At 35.2% G+C, this 21173-nt stretch overlaps 1 protein-coding gene across 1 annotated transcript in view; it reads left to right on the top strand.

The window, feature by feature from the left end:
- LOC118847339 (proto-oncogene tyrosine-protein kinase ROS-like) overlaps positions 1–21173 on the top strand; it is a 188439-nt gene that overhangs the window by 109887 nt on the left and 57379 nt on the right. Inside the window, exons 7-8 of the mRNA XM_036755808.1 lie at positions 8894–8958; positions 10643–10772. Coding sequence (XP_036611703.1) covers positions 8894–8958; positions 10643–10772 — 195 coding nt within the window. The remainder of the gene's footprint in view (positions 1–8893; positions 8959–10642; positions 10773–21173) is intronic.

Below are 21173 nucleotides of genomic sequence, written 5' to 3'. Positions count from 1 at the left end.
CTACCCCCCATCATGATGATGATGATGATGATGACTGTGATAGCACTTAGAGAGCTTTAAGGTTTGCAATGTGTTTTACAAATATTTCCACATTTTATCTTTGCAAAAGCTAGGAGGTAGGTGCTATGGTTATCCCCATTTTACAGATAAGGATAGAGGCTAAGTGACTTGACCAGGGACACACAGATAGTACTCTGAGGCAGTATTTGAACTAAGGTCTTCCTGGTTCCAGTTCTAGCACTACAAGTCCACTGCACTGCCACTTGTCTCTGAGTCCACCTTTCACCATGAATATACTAAGTCCTTAAGAGAGCAGAAATAATGTGATCAGGTTTTAAGGGAAAGCGTAACGTAAGACTTAAAAGCTAAGGAAAGATCAGCTATTCACAGAGAGAAAATAGGGAAAATATCTCTCCGGAAGTAGTAACGCCTTAAAACGCTATTTTACCTGATCAAATTGATGGTGTGATTCTGTGGCAAAAGTCTCACTAAAATACTATGATTTTCAGAATTCTTTAGTCACCTTTTTTGCATTTTTACTTTCTCTTTGTTTTCCACAATCTCACTATACTTGTTTCAGTTTATTTTCCTAAAGTAACTTTTTCAGTGTAGTGAACATGTTATATGTCCAATTTGGAGGTCAACTTCAAAATAAAAAAGGGTGGAATTGCCCCCCATCATCTCCTATTCCCAATTCCATGCTTCCAACCATGAATTCCATATTAATTGGTTCTAATTTCTCTATATAAGGGAAACCTGTTGATCATATAGAAAGCATAGATTCATAACTGGGAGGGAACTTGAAGGACATCTAGTCCAATCCCTCATTTTACAGAGCAGTATCTGTGGGTCAGGGAGGTGAGGTGACCGTCCAATGGTCACCTAACTAGCAGCAGAGATAAAATGTGAACTCATCTTCTATTTCTAAATCAAACATAAATGAAACCTTGTAGCATGACAACCCCATCTGCCTTGAAACATTTTTGCCAGATTCTGTCGCTCTGCATTTCACTTTTTCTTCTTTTGATTTATCAACGATTCTTTTTCTATTTCCTTTTTTTCTTTTCCTTCTCCAACTCTATTTGAAGGCATTCACCAAATCTCATCCTCATTCCTTCCCATGTCTTTTTCTCTCTCCCATTATGAGCTTTCTAGCCTAATTGTTTCATTGATCCTCTCTTGCATACAAAAGATTGTTTGTTCCCTCAGGGAAGGTGTCCTTGATGTGTGTGTAGATGATTCTCATAAAAATTTATACGTGTAAGAAATTGGCATATATTTCTAGATGTTGTTCACAAAAAAGGTGGCCTCATTTTAGCATTAAAGTCTGATTTAGTATCTTCCCCCCTTTCAGATATTTTGTGAATTGATCCCTCAACGACCTCAACTCTATGTATGGTAGGGATCTCCTTTATGTCTACTTGGTCTATTCAGTTACTTTTTCCTACATGTTTTTAACTACTACCTCTACCTCCTATACCAACTTCTCTAGGTCTATGATGTTAGAGTCAGCCAATCACCAAGTTTACATTAACGACTACTATGTACCAGGCACCAATGTTAAGCAGTAGAATATTACAGAGAATGAGACTGGCGCTTCTTTCAAGGTACAAAGATTCTAGTGGGGAACTCAAAAAGCCCATATATAAATAAGTGAATAAATGCAATATATAAACACAAATAAAAATAAATAAATACAAGTATACACAAAGATAATTCAATCTAGATAGGAAAGGATGAACAGCACTAGAAGCTGCAGTCATCAGGAAAGGCTTCATGCAGATGATGGTACTTGAACCACATCTTAGAAGAAAAGTGGGATTAGATGAGGTACAGATCAGGAGAAAGTACATGCCAGGCATGAGGGAAGTCAAGAAATCAAGTATTCCTTGAGAGGAAGAGAACAAAGACAAGTTTAACTGGATCACAGAATGCAGATGATAGAATAATGTTTAATTAGCCTGGAAAGATATACTGTGACCAGGTTGTATAGGGCTTTAACAGCTAAAGAGAGGAATTTATGTTTGATCATAGAGGCAATATGATGACATTGGAGATGATTGAGTGGGATCATCATTTGATCATGTCTGCAATTATGAAAAGTGACTTTGCACAAGTGTATAGTATTAACTAGAATGAGACCAGTTGGGAGGCTGTTACAATAATCAAGTGATGAGAATATGTTCTTAAGTGGTAGCTCTGTAAGGGTCAGATAGGAGGAATATTTTGAAGGTAAAAATAGAAAGATCTGGCAGTTAGTTGGATATGTAGGATAAGGAAAAGTTAAGAATTCCAAATAATGCCCAGATTACAAATCTGGGAAAAAGAAACTAAGGGTGCTACCTTTTATAGAAACAATGGAGTTTTGAAGAACAGAGGGTTTATTTTTTCTTTTTTTTTTTTTTGAGGGAGGAGATAACGAGTCCAATTTTGGACATTCTGAGTTTAATATATCTCCACAACACCAAGTTTAAATGTCCAGTAAAAAATATTAATCTAAGATGGAAGCTCAGAGAAAAGACTGAGGCCGGAGATATATGTGTATATGTGTATACATATGTGCGTTTGTATATACATATATATATACACACACACACATACGTATGTGTGCCTGTGTGCACGTCTGTATATATAATATGTGTGTATGTATAAGTGCATGTGTGTATAGATGTGTATATTATATATAATGTGTGTATGCATATATATGTGTGTGCATATCTATAAATCTCTCTCTGTATATGTATCTGTGAGTCATATGTAAAAAAATAATAATTCAACTCATGAGAGATAAGAAGTTTACCAAAAAAAGAGTATAGAAGGCCTAAAAGAGAAGTATGGAGAACACTCACATTTATTAGTAGGGTATGCCATATGGGTGATGAACCAACAAAGGAGGCTATTAGAAGTGGTCATATAGGAACAAGACCAGGAGAGAACAGTGTCACAAAAACTTAGAGAGGAGAGTATCTCCTCTGTCTCCTTCTACATTCTGTCTAGGAGGACAGAGTGGTTAATATTGTCAAATGAAGCAAGTAGATTGAGACCGACAAAGACTTAAAAGAAAAGATTTGGCAATTGAGGGATCATTGGTAACTTGAGAAAAAGCAGTTTCAGATTAATGATCAGAATCTCAAAGGAAATGATGAAAAAAAAAAGGTGAGAGTGGGGCAGGGAGGGTGCCTCACAGTACCATATCTCCAAACAGCACCACAAAGCGGTATCATAATGACTTGGCTCTGATTAAGAAATAGAGAGGTAAATCAATGGAATAGATCAGATATACTACATATAGAAAATAACATACAGTATACTACTCTGATAAACCCAAAGAATCTCACTATTTCAAATTCTTGACCATTTGTTCCACCAGATAGTTTTTGTCATTTTTTTCTAGTTCTATAAAGAAATCTTTTGGTAGTTTGAATGCCATGGCAACAAGTAATTAAATTAATTCAGGTAGCATTGTCATTTTTCTTATATTGGTGGGGACTACCCATGAGCAGTTAATATATCTTCAATTATTTATATCTTTTTTATTGCTAGAAAGTGTTTCACGATTGCATTCGTATAGTTCCCATATCTTATGCCTTCTGTTATTATTTTGAATGGAATTCTAAATATTTTATATATTCTCTGGTAATTTTAAATGGAATTTTTCTTTCTAACCTTTTCTTCTAACTATATCTATTATTTCCAAATACTTATTCTTCCTTCAATCTAAACCTCTGTTAACCTAAAGATAAAGAATTTATGATGATTTCCATACCTTATCGGATAGAGTATGAATTTGTCATCTTGGTACTTAAAATCATCTATAACATTAACCCCACCTAAAAGCTCCAATTATATTTTCCAGTTTACCCTGATGCAAACTTTCTTCTTTGAACAGGCCAGATTCTTTGCTGTAACTTTAACTAGTATTAGTACTCTCTTTTTTTCCTGATCTCTAATAGTACCCGTTATTTCATACATCATGAGTATTACTTACATGGAATTTAACTATTTGTATAGTAGCTTACATTTTTCTTTCAATTTTTATATCTATAAGTCTTCTCTAACTAAATTATACCTCAAGGGCTAGTATCAGGTACACAAGCTCAGGTCTATGGTGAAAATAAGACAGGCTAGCAAGTCAAGGGGTCTGGTTTCTAGTCCTAAGTCACATACTAACTAGCTCCGTGGCTTGGACTAATTCCTTTACTTTTTGGGATTACAGATGTTCTTTCCAGCTCAGTTATCTATGTACTAGCATAGAAGGGATGGGATACTGATATAGAATGGAAAGAACATTCAAATTTGGAGGCACAGAACCTGGGTTTATATGCCAGCTTTGTTACGTACTGCCCATATGACATTAGACAAGTCAATTAAATTGTCTGATTCCCACTTTCTTCATTTATATCAATGAGGAGGTTAGGCCAGTTATATCTCTTGGGTCATTCGAGCTCCAAGTTCTATTTTCTGAACTTGTTTAATTGAAGAGACTTAGGCGAAATGAGACAACTTAAGACAAAATTTTATTCCACTCTGTATCTAGAATTATATCCCTGTTAGTTTTCTATGAGTAATTGTCAGTATATTGTGACAGGTTCTTAAGTCGAGTCTATGGACTGCAGATGAAATAGAAGATTGAGCTGATTTTCTAGATAATTTTTGTTATAAGCTGAGACCTTGATATTGAAGATTTTTAGAAGTTTCCTTTCTTCAATGTCTTATGTAGAGATATGTTTAGGCATTATTCCCATAGTAAATTTGGTACCTCCTGAATTTGGGAGGGAAGGTGGCGCAATACAGGGCACTGCAACTGGAGTCAGGAAGACCTAAATTCAGATCTGGCTTCAGATATTCAATAGTAATGTGATGCTGAACAAGTCACCTAAGCTCTATTTTCCTCAGTTTGCTCAAATTTAAAATGAGGACAACAGTACCTACCTTTGAGGGTTGTTATGGCCATCAAATGAAAAAGTATTTGTAAAACACTTAGCACAATTGCTGCCATTTAGTAGGTGTCAATGTTTATTCTCTTTCTGCATTAATGTTATCTATAAAAAACAAAAGGGCAGCTAGGCAGCTCAGTGGATAGAGTAACTGGCCTAAAGTTAGGAAGAACCATCTTGCTGAGTTCAAGTCCAGCCTTGGATACTTACTAACTATGTGAACCTGTGCAAGTTACTTAACCCGGTTTGCTCCAATTCCTCATCTGTAAAATGAGCTGGAGAAGAAAATGGTAAACCACTCCCATATCTTTGCTAAGAAAACCTCAAATGGGGTCAGTGGGGGTCAGACATGACTGAAATGACTGGACGACCACAAAATCAAAGAAAAATATTTTCCTCTTGGCTATCTAATTATGTCATGTTAACTAGATGATCTAGTTCTTTGCTTTATTTTGCTAGGTAAAAATGGTTTTAAAAACATTTTATTTGCAAGATGAAGGTTTTGCCTTTTTTCATCTTTGCATTTGCAACGTTATTCTCTTTGGCTTCTTATATCCCATCAGTCACTAAGTCACGTGGATTTTTCTTCGTAATTTCTCGTGACTCAGTTCCTTCCTCCTTATTCTCTGTTGCATAAGCTCACCTAATGCTTAGATCACTGCTACAACATCCTAATAGGTTCTGTTGTCTCTAATCCTTTTCCCTCCAAAAATTTCTGCATATTGCCACCAATTTTATCTTTTGAGATTAATACTTTTATCATGGGATTCCAGTGTTTAAAAATCTGCTTTGACTACACATCACCAAAATTATCATTGAAAATCCATCCATAACCTAGTCTCACACTACATTTCCCACCTCACTTTCCATTATTTACCCCCTAAATCTCATTGCTCCTACTCTTCCATTCTACTCATTGCCCCTTAAGAAAGTATATTGCAATTTCTGACTTTCTTCATGCCATTTTCCCAGTCAATTATATCCTTTCATTTGCCTCTAGTTATTTAAATCCTCATTATCTCTCTTCTACTGCGTGGGTCACAAACATTTATCAAGCAAATCCAGTGTGCCACACTCTTTGAATCCCAGCTTGTCTAACAATTTTTTAAAAAATATTTTTCTTTCCTTTTCTCAATTATATTTAAACAAAATTAACATTAATTTTTAAAAAATGTTTTATTCCTAATTCTATCCTTCCTTCCCTTCCCCACCTTGAGAAGGCAAACAATTTGATATAGATTATACAGGAAAAGTAATGTAGCACATATCGTGATAGCAGCCATATTGAAATAGACAAAAAAAAGTATGCTTCAGACTCCATCAGTTTTTTCACTGGAAGTGGATAGCATTTTTCATTATAAGTCCTTCAGAACTGTCTTGGATCATTGTATGGTTCAGAATCACTCAGCCACAGTTGATCATTGTACAATATTGCTGTTACTGTATGTAATGTTCTCCTGATTCTACTCTTCTCAGGTTTTTTTCTGAAACCATCCTGCTTCTCATTTTTTATGGTGCAATAGCACTCCATCACAGTCATATACTAGTGGTCTGTTCAGCCATTCCCTAATTGATGGTCATCCCTTCAGTTTCCAATTCTTTGCCACCACTAAAATAACTGCTACAAATATTTTTGTACATGTAGGTCCTTGTCCTTTTCTTTTGATATCTTTGGGATATAGACCTAGGAATGATATTGCTTGGTCAAAGGATATGCACAGTTTGATAGCCCTTTAGAGGCATAGTTCCCAGTTGCTCTCCAGAATGGTCGGATCAGTTCACAACTCCACCAACTGCATTAATGTGCTTATTTTCCCACATTCCCTCCAGTATTTGTCATTGTCCCTTTCTGCCATATTAGCCAATCTGATAGGTATGAAGTAGTACCTCAGAGTTGTCTTAATTTGCATTTCTCTAATCCATAGTGATTTAAAGCTTTATTTAAAAATATGACTATAAACAGACTATAGAAATTAAAGACTTTCTTCTTTAGAAGATTGCCTATTCATATCCTTTGACCATCTATCAATTGGGGAATGACTTGTATTCTCATAAAATTGACTTAGTTCTCTCTATATTTCAGAAATATATCTCTCGTTTGAATAAATTTTTCCTTTATGCATAGATCTGACAGATAAATTTCTCATGTTCTATTTGCTTATGATATCACTCTTTATGTTTAAATCATGTAACCATTTTGACCTTATCTTGGTAAAAAGTGTAAGCTGTTGGTCTACGCCTAGTTTCTGACAAACTGCTTCCTAGTTTTCCCATTCATTATTGTCAAACAGTGAGTTCTTGTCCAAAAATTTGGATCTCTGCATTTATCAAACACAAGATCACCAGGATTGTTTGCTACTGTGTATCATGTAACTAATCTATTACACTGATCCAGCACTCTATTAAGCAGTAACAGATTGTGTTAAGGATTACTGCTTTGTTACATAGTTTGAGATCTGGTACTTCTAAGCCACCTCGCTTCACATTTTTTTTATTAATTCCTTTGATATTCCTGATTTTTTGCTCTTCCAAATGAATTGTTATTTTTTTTCTATCTCTATAAAAAAATTTTGGTAGTTTGTTTGGTATGGAGCTGAATAAATAAATTCATTGTAATTTTTCTTATATTGGCTTGGCTTACTGATGAATAATTAATATTTCTCCAATAGTTTTTATTTCACTTTATTTATGAAAAAAGTGTTTTTATCAATATGTTCATATAGTTCCTGGGTTTGTATTGGCAGGTAAACTCCCAAGTACTTTATATTGTCTATAGTAGTTTGAAATAGAATTTTTCTTTCTATCTCTATCTGACTGTTTTTGTGGTAGTATTGAAAAATGTGGTGATTTATGTGGGTTTATTTTATATCCTGAAACTTTGCTCAAGTTAATTATTTTGACCAGGTTTTTTTTAAGTTGGTTCTCTGGGGTTTTCTAAGTATTTCATCATGTCACCTGCAGAGTGATAGTTATGTTTCCTCGTTGACTATTTTAACTATTTCAATTTCTTTTTTTTCTTTCATTACTGTAAGTAGCATTTTTTTAGTACAATATTGAATGATAGTGGTGATCATGGACATCCTTGCTTTACCCCTGATCTTATTAGGAAGACTTTTAGCTTATCCCAATTACAGATAATGCTATCTAAAGGTTTTAGACAGGTACTACCTAGCATTTTAAGGACAGTTCCATTTATTCTTATGTTTTTTATTGTTTTTAATAGGAATGAGTGTTCTATTTTGACAAAAGATTTTTCTCCATTTATTGAGATAAGCATATGATTTTTATTGGTTTTGTTATTGATATGGTCAATTATGCTGATAGTTTCCTTAATATTGAACCAGCCCTGCATTCTTGGTACAAATGTCACCTGGCTATAATGTATGATCCTTGTGAAATATTACTATAATCCCCTTACTAGTATTTTATTTAATTTTTTTGAAATTGGTTTATAGTTTTCTTTCTCTGTTTTTTGCTCTGGTTTAGATATCGGCACAATATTTGAGTCATGAAAGGAATGTGGTAGGACTTCTTTGCCTATTTTTCCAAATAGATGATATACTATTAGAATAAATTGTTCTTTAAATGTTTGGTAGAATTAACTTGTGAATCCATCTAGTCCCTGGGGATGCTTGCACTACCTACTTCACAGGATTGTTGTGAGATTTAAATTTTAAAAAAATATAAGAATCTGAGGCACTTTGTAAAAAATTATCTATTATTTGTTTAGTATATGGGAACATTCACTACCCTTCAAATGTGACTGAGACATGGTAGAATGGGTAAAAGGAGTATAATAAATACACCTTCCTAGAAGTACTGTTGAATGAAATAATGTATGTAAATCACTTTACAAGCCTTAAAGAACTATATAAATTTGGTTATTGATACATAATGAATACAAGAATACCTTGAATTACTAATGTGGTATCATAACCCTAATCTTATTGTTCCAGACGCTGAGAAAAGGAGCAACTGATTTAGAGAAATCAGAATTTCTTAAGGAGGCTTGTTTAATGAGGTAAGTATTCTGCTAAACATAACTTTTTATTTTTTAAAAATAGAAGGAGTTGGGGCAGCTAGGTGGTGCAGTGAGTAGAGCACTGGCCCTGGAGTCAGGAGTACCTGAGATCAAATCCAGCCTCAGACACTTGACACATGTACTAGCTGTGTGACCTTGGGCAAGTCACTTAACACTAATTGCCCTGCCTTCCCCTCTCCAAAAAACAAATAAAAACAAAACAGAAATACAAAAAAAAAACTTCAAAAAAATAGAATGAGTTCTGTTACAGAAACTAAATGATTCGTGTGACAATATTGATGTCTACAATACCTTTTCCTGGCAGGGAGGGGACTTGGGGTTCTCAAAACCTAAGTAAGAGGACTGGTAGGCTCTGGTAGGCAATACCAAATAGAAAAGGATTTAATTAGCAGTCTAGCAATTTTTCCACATTTCTGAGTCCTTCCGGTGCATTTAAGTGTTGATATCTATCACATTTAACCACCAAGTGTTAAATATATATTAATACATCTTATATATTTGTATACACACACACACACACACACACACACAAACATGTACATGTATCTGTGTGCATAGAACCAGTTGCTCTTACAGAAAGCCTTAAAATAAGCGTAAATGTAATAAAGCATAATCTTGAGAAGAACGTGTAATGTTTTGTAATCTATTAAAAAAATCATACATCCCCTGAATCAACTTGTCCCTGACCTAAAATTATCACTATTAGCATAGCTTTTGAAGAAACTTCTTGAGGAGACATTCATTTCAGCTTGGTCAGTTAACACATAATTGAGGTATTGTTTCAGCTACACAAATATATTTGTATAAGAAACATCTGGATGTTTGGTACTGGGTAAACAAAATATCTGGATGACTGAATGGATTTTTCACTTTCCATCTGATGTTTTTGGTTTGCATAGACATCAAATCTTTTTATAGTAGGTAGTCTCTGAGCTATGCTTTGAGAAATTGTAGTATGACAGATGGGGGCAGTAAATCTGTTCCACACATGGAGAACAGTATGGGTAAAAATTCCCAGGAAGGACTGGGTGGCAAGTACACAGTGGAGCTGAAAACAGGTTGCATGAGAAACATCCAGATGCTTGGTGTCATGTATGCCAAACATCTGGATTGAAGCCAATTTTTACTAGATATTTTGACAGGATCCATCTTTTCTGACTTAATAATTGGTGATTCAAACTTATACTCATATACAATAGACCATGGATGCATTAATCTATAGTAGGTGGTAGAAAAATATTGTGTACTTATGATACCAGAAATAATCTATGTCCTTAAAAACAGCAAAAAAACATCATATCCACAACTATTTCACATAATTACATATTCCTGGGAGAGGGGACATTTATTGTTCAAGACTGGTTATTGATGAATAATATATTTTCTTCTCCTGTTTTATGTGCTGTTTGGTTTCTTTGCTGAAGTATTGGAATTTCAGTTGGCAAAAATAGCCATTTTTATGAAAAAAATGATTAGTTACAGATTTATCTTTTAAAGCATCATTTTCAGACATATTTTCAGCTTATATGGTGGAAACATTTTATCTTGTTGATTTTCATAATTTTTATTTAGAACTGATGCTTTATAAAGTAGGTATTTGTAAGCATATGTGATTTATGCTCTGCCTGCAGTACCATGAAATTTTCTTTCACTTTTTATTAAGCCATTTTGATCACCCTCACATTATAAAACTTTGGGGAGTCTGCCTGCAGAATGAGCCACAGTTCCTTTTGCTGGAATTAATGGAAGGGAAAGATTTACTCAGTTTTCTTCGTGGAGCTCGGGGAACTCCAGTAAGTGATGACCAGTTTGTTTAAGTTTGGTCTGAGTCTATTTTGGCAATATGAGGTAAAATATTAAGGGGATTGATTATTTGAATAATTTAGGCCAAACCCTTGTCCTCAAACCTTGTTGTCAAGAAAGAAAAAAAAATGAAATAGTTTGGAGCTTGATAGTACTGCTTACTAGAAATATACTTATTGGATCTGGATATGAGGGGTTTTCCCATGTTGCCACAACCTGAATGTATGTATAAGGTATAATCAATAAAATTGAATATTCCGTTTGTCTTACCTTATTGCAGAATAGTCTCTTGCAACTTTGCAAATATGCATGATAAAGCTAATGCTTGGGAAATAAAAAAATAGATATAAACTTAAACATTTTTCTTAGTCATTTAAAAATAACTGTAAAGTTTTGATGACCTCCACTTGGGTTATACACTTTGCAGATTTTCCATAGCTGATGTTTAATCCCAGGCTACTTATCCTCTATTACCCAGTATACTTTGAGGCTGGGCACATCCAACTCCCAATCAGTTGTTGTGCATTCTGGGCTAAAAACCATTTAATAAGCAAAACAAAATGACTAAGGTAAGTCTGTAACATTATTTATCGAGTTATAAATTGTTTGAGATTTTACAAGCCATGACTAGCACAAATCGGTAAGGAATAACTTGTTTTTTCTTTCTAGAGAAGATTTTCAAATATGCCTTAACAAAAATAAGGCACCATCTTCTTACACTGTTATTCATTTATGTGCACTAAACATATGCATTATTTACTTGGTTAGGGGTAGTTTCATATATTTCTAATCATTGGCAATACAGACAAATACCTTGTTGGCATTTTCCTTACTAGTATAACATGATATGCTTGTAGATTATCCCCAGAGTGTCTTCAGCCTTTGATGAGCTGTGTTATAACCTCAGATAATGGTATTCTTTTTGGCTGGAGCTAGGTTTCTTGACTCAACCTTTAATTTTGAAGCTATCGAAAGGTTAATGCCTTTTGTAAAACAACAGAAGAACTATATTGTAGTAATAAAAATCTATTGCGCCTCTACAGGGTAATGTCTTCGTGTAAGGAGCAGTGACACATCAGCCACCTGATTCAGAAGTTATTATCGAGCATTTTAACACAAATTTATTCTTTGTTTTCTTAGTCTTTTCAATTGTATCCCAAGCAGGAAACTGTTAACCTTTCAAGGCCTGATCTGTAATTCTTATGCAGGCCAACAGCTTATTTACTTGACTGAAAGTTTGCTGGTGCAAGGAGCAAGGGATCAATCATTTAGTGGATATACAACAAAAGGCTCAGCTACATGAATTTAAATCCATCTAGCAGTAGAAGGACTTATGATAAGTTTACAGCAATAAAATGTCAAGATGTTAATAGGAATTGGCAGGTTTCCATGTGATTAGATGACAGAATTACAGCCCAAAATGTCACCTTTTTGTTGGAATGGGTGAGAGACTTGCTGAGCAGATGTAGCTAGAGAGATAACTATTGTAAAGTCTTCTGCATATTGTCTAAAGTATAAATTATTCCATATAGAGTAGTAAGTTATTTTTGGCTCATAATAGCTCTAAATTCACTTTGGAGAGATGGCATTAATGGAGATTTGAGCATTCTGATATTTCCCCCATTTTGCTTTTAAATATACTCACGTTTGAAATCTAGAGTGAAAATGGCAGATTGTCTTTTGACTTTTTCAGATTAAAACATGCCTACTTTGAGAACTGTCTTATAGGAGAATATTCTTCTAAGAGTATTATTCTTCTAAGTAATTATTGAAAATAGATCTATAGGGGATATCAATTTAAGCCAAAGAAAGTTTATTAAAGTGCTCCTATACATAACTCCATTTCCTTTAGCTTTCCAATTCCCACTGGTTACTTTGAATATTACACACACACACACACACGCACACACACACACACACACCACATGTTATATATTATATCTTAAATATGTTATATGTACACACATGCATATACATACATACGTATATGTTACAGAGAGATAAGTAGATAGATTTCAACTACCTACTATGCACCAGGAGCAAGATAGCAGCATGGTAGTATAGGAAGAAGGCTGGCCTCATATCAGAAAAGAACTAGTTTTCGACACAGCCTGGCTATGTAACCGTAGGCAAGTCACTTAAGCTCTCATTGCCCTAGGCAATTCTCTAAGAACATAAATGACAGAAAAGTTGTCAGTCTACATGGGGAGAGGGAATTTTCTGAGGGTTGCCTATATCAGTGACATTCCACTTCAATGAAATAAGCTTTTAAATATGCATTTTGTTATTGTCCAATCTTTTCAGTCATGTTCAACTCTTTGAGATTCCACTTGGGGTTTTCTTGGCAAAGATATTGGAATGGCTTGCCATTTCCTTCTCCAGCTCATTTTACAGATGAGGAAACTCAGGCAATCAGAGTCAAGCCACTTGCCCAACGTCATATAGCTAATAAATGTCTGAGGCCAGATTTGAATTCAGGCCCTCCTGACTCCAGGCCTAAGACTGTAGCCCCTGTGCCATATAACTGCCCTTAGGTAAGTATATACACATATAATTAACATTACATATATACATAATTAACTTTATATATATATATATATATATATATATATATATATATATATATATATATATATATATATATTTGTGATGACTAGTATTAAAAGCCAGCATTTATATAGAGCCTTAAGTTTTGCAATGTGCTTTACAAATGTTATCTCATTTTATCCTCACAACAACCCTGGGAGGCAGATGCAATTATCATCCTCATTTTATAAGCAAGGAAACTGTGGGAGATAGTTAAGTGACTTGTCCAGGGTCACACACAGCTAGTAAGTATCTGAGGTCAGATTTGAACTCAGGTTTACCTGACTCCAGGTTCAATACTCTATCCATTATGCTACTGTATTGTGCATATTTCTGTACTGTGATGAGAGACAGAGACCAGAGAGAGAGCGAGAGACAGGAAGAGAGTGAGACAGAGAGAGAGGCTTTTACGTTTTTCAATCAATCACTCACTAATCTTTGTTAAGCAGCTACCATGTTCTAGGCTCTTGAGATACAAAGGCAAACATGAAATAATCTTTAATTTTAAGGAGTTTGTATTGAAAAATTTTTAGGGTATTTTTTATTATATGTGTGCTTTTATCTGATGGTTTTATATCTACATGTTTGTGTGAATTTTGTTCTCTTTGTTGTGTTAATGAATGTAAATGTGATGTCTTTCACCTCTCTCTTTTAATACTTCTTTTTTGATTGAAGCTGTGTCTACATGAAACCTAATTAGTTAAATCGATGAAAAAGACTTAAACTCACTATGTGGCATTACCTCAGCAAAGCCTATGTTTGTCTGACCAACATTTTTAACTTTTTAACTAGCTACTGTGAAGTCATGGCGAAATGGTCTAAATGATCTATTTTCTCAAGCACACAACAACAAGGTTAAAACCCAGAATCCTCCAAGGCGATGTCCAGTGACATTGAAACCAACACTAGATTCTTTTTAGCATCAAGAGCCCTCTCTACCCTTTTTGATTCAATTTCCAGATTCATTGCTCTGAATCCCTTTGGGGAACAAGAAATTTAGGGAATATTAACAGGAGTGTTCCCATTCTCTCAGTTCAATTCAATGAAAAGGGACAAGTACTTTTGCATTTGGTCAATACACACACGCATAAACACACACACACACACACACACACACACACACATTGAAATTACATTAATAAACTCCCATACAAACCCACTAGACAAAACACTTATGCAGGTAGTCTGTTGTTCGCAAATTTACAGATGACTTTTATTTTTATCTATTTATTAAATGAATATCATTTGTAAATATGTAAGCCCCAATGTATTATCTGCAGAAGTTTCTAGTTTGATGGGTAAGATTGGAAATTTACCAATGCAATTTCAATGTTCAAAAATGAAAAAATAAGGTTCCTAAAGTCATTTTATTAGACAACATTCTATTCTCTCAGTTGTATGGACAACTACCACATATATTTAATCATAGAATATCGGTATATCAAAGGCCTCCCTGAGCAAATTCAAAGAAGTAGCTCACTGGCATTATCTTTTGTATTAGTTTTGTGTGTAACATTGTTAATAATATGCTGTGGTTTGTTTCATGCTTTTTGATTCTTCAGAGATCATAGTTTTCCATGATTCCTTGCCGTATAATATCATTTGGCAAATAGCGTAAAAAGATAGACTTTGGCAGCAGGAGGCAACATGCATGACTTCTCAAATTAATTCTACCCTACACTTGTCCTCAATTTTTACACCATCACATTGTTTATATGTAGTCTGTCTATCCAAGAGGCATGTGATAGATCACCTCAATGGGCTTCTCATACTACTGCATCATAGTGTGGGTAATGTGTGTTCCCACTATGGCCGGTTCTCCCTTACGAATGAGTAAGATGATTGCTTTAGAGTAGTTGTGGACCTCCTTTAAAAGACTATCTGTAGCTCAGAATAATTAGCATAGTGTCACCAGAAGACAGGAGCATCGCAAGGTCCTCATTATTACAAGAAACGTTACCAGACTGTGTATTATTAGATGTCATATAAGCAACAATGACAGCAAAAGTTATGGGATTTTAGAGGAGGAAGAAATCAATGTGGCCTAGAATGGTCAGAAAAGTCCCATATAAGAAGTGGGAATTCAGTTGTGAATAGAAGGATAGGGAATCACTGTATAGGTAGTAGAGCCCTCATTGCTTAAAATATGTCAAAAACCCAGTTTCTGGTATCCTCTCTTCAAGTTCCTCTCTTCTTTAATCCATCCTCCATATAGATGCCAGGCTGAAATATTCATGAGGTACAAGTCTGACCACCTCACTCTTTTACTCAGGAATTCCAATGGCTCTTGGCTCTAGGATAAAATGTAAACTTGATTTGGCATTTAAGGCTCTTCACAATCTGGCTCCAATCTATCTTTCTGTGATAATTATACATCCCTCTTCTTCATTCACTCTCTATTCCAGCCAAACTGACCTGATCATCATCAAATAAGATATCCCAATGCCTCTCTTCATACCTTTACCCTATGCCTACAGGAAACTTTTTCCTCACTTCTGCCTTAAGAATATAAAATTTCCTTCCAGTCTTGGTTCAGGTATCATGTCCTATGCCCTCAGAAAAACCCAAAAAGGCTTACATGAACTGATGTAAAGTGAAATGAGTAAAACCAGGAGAACACTGTGTATGACCATCTGTGAAAGACTTAACTATTCTCAGCAATACAAGGATATGAGACATTTTTGAAGGACTTATGATGAAAAATACTATCCATCTCCAGAGAAAGAAGTAATGCAGTCTGAATACAAATCAAAGCATACTTTTACTTCACTTTCTTTATTTTTCTTTTTTTATCTTTTTTTTCACATGATTAACATGGAAATGTTTTGCATGACTGAACATGTGTAATGAATAGCCTCAGTTTACTCATCTGTAAAATAAGGGATTTGTACCAGATAATCTCTAAGAATCCTTCAAGCTCTAAATCTGATACTACAATCCATCACATGTTCTCCATTGTGTATTTTTTCAAAACAGTTTTAAGGTGGTATGTAAGGGCAGCTAGATGACTCAATGGATAGAGTTCTGGGCCTGGAGTCAGGAAGACTCACCTTCATGAATTCTGATCCAGCCCCAGACACTTACTAACTGTGTGACCCTGGGAAAATCACTTAACCCTGTCTGCCTCAGTTCCTTAATGTAATATGAGTTGGAGAAGGAAATGGCAAACCCAGGAAATTCCAAATGGGGTCATTTCAGACATGGCTGAAAAAATGATTCAACAACACCAAGGAAAATGTACTAGGAATTAGAGTTATCTAAAAGTGGATTGGCTCCTTTAGGGTGAAGCGGATTTCCTTTCACCAGAGGGCTCCAAGCACAGGTTGTACGAGTCCTTGCTAGATACGTAGTTGAGATTAATTCCTAGGCACAGGGTGAAACAGAAAGCTTCTGAGGTCCTTTCCAACTCTGAGTTTCTATGATTCCATAAAAGTGCCACTCAGTTTCATCAATGCCACATAGAACTTTCTCTTCTTTTCATTCAATTCTGAGCTTAGTGTTATTGTTTATTTGTAATGCTTAAAGAATATAAAGATGTGCATAGGAAGATTGATATCCAATAACAGAAAAGTATAGATTGTAACCCCATTTTCACTTCTACCACTAATCTTGGCTTGTTTATTCAAAGACAGAAACTAGATTCTAATATACACTAAAATATTCATAACAACACCTTTTGAGAGAGCAAAGAACTAGAAATAAAGTGGATTTCTGTTGATTGGGAAATGGCTGGAAATTTAATTATGATGGATTGTAATAAAATATTGTCATTTAATAAGAAATGACAAAGATGAGGAATTCAAAGGAACATCTGTGTGAACTGAAGGAGTGAAAAAGGAGATCCAAAGAAGATAACAATAAAGACTACTATTACGTAAATGAAAAGACTACTAAAAGGGAGAAAAACTTCAGCTGAAAAACCATTAATGGTCCTGTAAGTAATTGGGCAAATCTTGTCCTATGAGTAGAGAAGCAGGGAGATTATGAGGGTAGAATGGAGGGTGCAGTGCCAATGATAGTGCCTCTATTAGTTGTTTTCACTTGGCTTATTTTTTTTTAAAGAAGAGGCTCAGTTTCATGAAAGGAAAGTGGTATAAAATCAAAGTGCATAAATAAAAATTGTTTATGGCTTTAAAATATGTATATCAGATTTTTTTAGTCAGTTAATGTGGAGTTCTTTCATTCAGAACTCTGTACCAATCAAAGGCAGGTTAAATAGAGTTAATCTTGGGCTATAAGACTAAGCACAATTTGTCTTTGGGTAATCAGGTACAGTGGGAATATGAGCCATGTACAGTGTCAGAATGGTGTCTCTCTATGGCTAAGGAACATTAGTTGCAGGAGAATCATGATGACAGTATTGGAAGTGCCTTGGAGTGACTATAGAGCATGCATGGGTATGTGTAGCTAGCTCTAGTCAGTTAACCATGTGATGAAGCAGAGGCTCTTTGATTGACTACAGAAGCATTTGAAAGTACCTGAAAGCATAGACCCCCTAGATCATTCTTGCTTCAGCTGCACTGGCCGCAAATTCATGAAATTTGAACACTTAAAAATTTTGTCCAGACTTTCCTCAGTTGGAGGAAGTATGTATCCTGTTATGCTCTTGGCTCATTCTCCCAGAGCAAAATTGAATACATTTGCCCCATCAGGGTTCTAGGATTCCCTGAGGGTATTGGAGTGATCTCTTCAATATTTCCATTGGCATGAGACTCTATTGACTATATTTCTTCTACTTTCAGGGGCCATTGAGTAGTGGCCTAGTTCCATTTAACACTAATTAAATTTTTACAAAGGGCTGTTTGCTTCAAAGGTTTAGCTTACAAACATTTCTGCTCACCTTCTTGGGGGCATACTCTCTCCTATACCACCCTGATTTATAGAAAGGAATAAGCTCAATTTAGCTCAGTTCCTAAATAGCAATAATCATGATCCATATCCAAAGGCAGTAAACACCAGCACTCTGCCAGATGATTCCTGGTCTCACCTACCTAAGGGATGGAGTCTCCAAAGTCATTCCCAAAGTTCATATTTTTATCCTTGGGGCATTGGTGCTATACAAGCTCTGGAACCCAGACTCTAGAATGCTGGAACTCTAGACTACTCTTCTGATTTCTCAGACTCACAAAGTCAGACACTAGAATCTCCTTCACCTAGAAGGAAAAAGAAAAACTGGAGAAACCAAGTAATGAGGACCTTTCACATATGACTCAGAGGTAAGAAGATACCACAGTTTCTCCCCTATTAGCATTGTCTTTTACTGGACAATTCATGTTGCCATTCACCAAATCCCTATTACAAAGGAATAGTCAGTTTAACCTGTGAAACTTGGATGAAGTAGAGGAGATACCACCATTGAAATCCATATATTCAAATCTCTTTAATTTGCTAAGTGTCCTACTTGTTCTAGGCTGTGGGTGTGACCTAGAATACTTTCCACACACCTCCTGAGTTCCACCTCTGTGTGCCTGATTTATGCTTAGAAACTTCATTCTGATCTCATGCTCCTGACATAATTTCCTTTTTGCTGTACCAACTGATGAATGACCAACTGATCCTAATCCCCCAAGATCCCCAATGATTGATGATAGTTTCCCAGCTTTGGCTGATAATTCAGTTTGCTACTCTACCCTGAAATGAATCCAGGTTCCAGTGCACTCCATCATAGCAGCTCAATAGACAGGCCCTAAGTCTTTGCTCTTGACTATATATATATATATATATATATATATATATATATACACACACACACACGTATATACATATATATATATATATGTATGTATGTATGTACAATTTGTATGACAAAAGAATGACTAGTTAGGGCTAAATCCTTTCAAAGTGCCAAATGCATCACCTTCAGTGAGACTTGGCTTTTCTCAGATAATATTACATCCTTGACCATGCTTTCCAGCACAAGCTGCACCTTCTTTCATACCCCTTGATACACTGATCCTGGAGGAGGAGTTGAAATATTTCCTTTTCCGTACTTCCACTTCAAATGCTCTCTTTTGCATTTCATTCATCTACCTCTACTCCTTTGGCGTTCATAGTATGAAATTTTTGCAACCCATTAAAATCATGGTGAATGTTGTCTTTCACTGAAAGACATCCTCCTTTTTTCTTGAGGCTCACTGTCTTCCTTTTTAAATCCTGCCCTTACTTTGGGGTATGTCACCATACATACTGGTGCTTCTTCACTCTAACTTCCAATTGCTTAATTTTGTTAAATCTCATAATATATATCCTCAATTCACTTTGCCTAAAAACATGTAACCATTACATACAAGTGTTCTACTTATCTAATCAAAAACTCTAATATTCCTCTATTTGAACACAATATATCATTTAATCTCTACATATGCCTCATGACTCCTAAACCCATTCTTCAGTTTCACTTAAATCTCAAATTTTTCTGCCTCTCAGTGTTTTCTCAGGCAATTACCTTTATTCTGATTTCTCTTCCTTGCTAATCTTGAGCCTACCATTAACCATTTTAAGTCCATGATGTTACCAGCTTCCATATTCTTCCACTTCCTATTCTATCGGCACACTGATAAAACCCATCCTTGAATTGTTCCCACACTCTGTCTCCCCTCCTACATTACTGAGAAAATTTAGGCCATTCAGTGTAAATTCCTTCTTACCTCTTCTCTTCATTACAAAATCCTTTGGCATAATCTCCCCCTCTCTTGCCTTTCTGTCAGTCTTGAGTGAAAGAAAAGGCAACTATTCTCCTTGCCATGACCAACCTTCTACATATTCTCTTGATCCCATCCCTTCTTTTCTTCTCCATAAGATTTTCCTGTCAATTAGCCTTTCTTTCTCTCAAATCTTCAGTCTCTATCAGTTGGTCATCCACTATTGCTGTCAAACATGGCTAATATTCTTATATCCTTAAAAAGCCTTCTTTTAGTCCCTACCATCTGCTCAGACTATCCCCCTATATCTTTTCCTCATTTAAGCCAGATTCCAAGAGAAATAAATCTGCCTACATTCATTTCTTTCATTTTCCAGCAACCCTTTTCCCTTTGCTTCTGGCTTCCTCACTTCTGCCTCATAGTATCTTCCTTTTCCTTCAGTATGCAGCTCCAGCACCACCTTCCAAGTGAAACCTTTCTGACTCCTCATGAAATCCTAGTGTTCTTCCTTTCTGAACATTAGAAAGTAAGCTACTCAGAAAACTGGGAAATACTTTTTATAGCAAGTATTTCTGATAAAGGCCTCGTTTTTCAAATATATAGAAAACCAAATCAAATCAAACTATTTTCTCCAAAATTATCAACTATCTCTTAATTGCCAATTCAGGTGATCTTTTCTCAGTCCTGATCCCTCTCAACCTATCTGTTGTATTTCTGTATACTCTTTCCTCTCAGAGATTTCTGACACTACCACTCTCTTAGGCTCATGAACAATACCAGGTTCCCTAACTGTGAGTATTTTCCAAGGTTCTGTTCCTGACCCTATTTCCTTCTACCTCTACACTTTTTGGTGACTTCATCAGCACTGTAAGGTTTAATTTTCATGTGTTTTTAAAATTTTTAATTTAGGGAATAAAGCAAGCATTTTCATAACAGTATAATAGAAAAGAGATTGCCCATGAAAATGCTACCTCTTGCTATTCCTTTTAAATGTATAATAAATTTAAAATATATAATAAAATTAAAAATAATAGTAAAATAAATATAAAACAAAAATAAATAAAAGATAAAATAATTATATAATAAAATTTCTTTTTTCTTTCCTTTTTTATCTTTTTTCCTTCCCTCCCCCACCTCACCCTCATGGATCTATACAAGCAAACC

This window comes from Trichosurus vulpecula, chromosome 4 (assembly GCF_011100635.1).
Source record: "Trichosurus vulpecula isolate mTriVul1 chromosome 4, mTriVul1.pri, whole genome shotgun sequence".
NCBI lineage: Eukaryota > Metazoa > Chordata > Mammalia > Diprotodontia > Phalangeridae > Trichosurus > Trichosurus vulpecula.
Note: the sequence above shows the minus strand (reverse complement) of the source record. Positions and strands in the feature narration are given on the sequence as shown.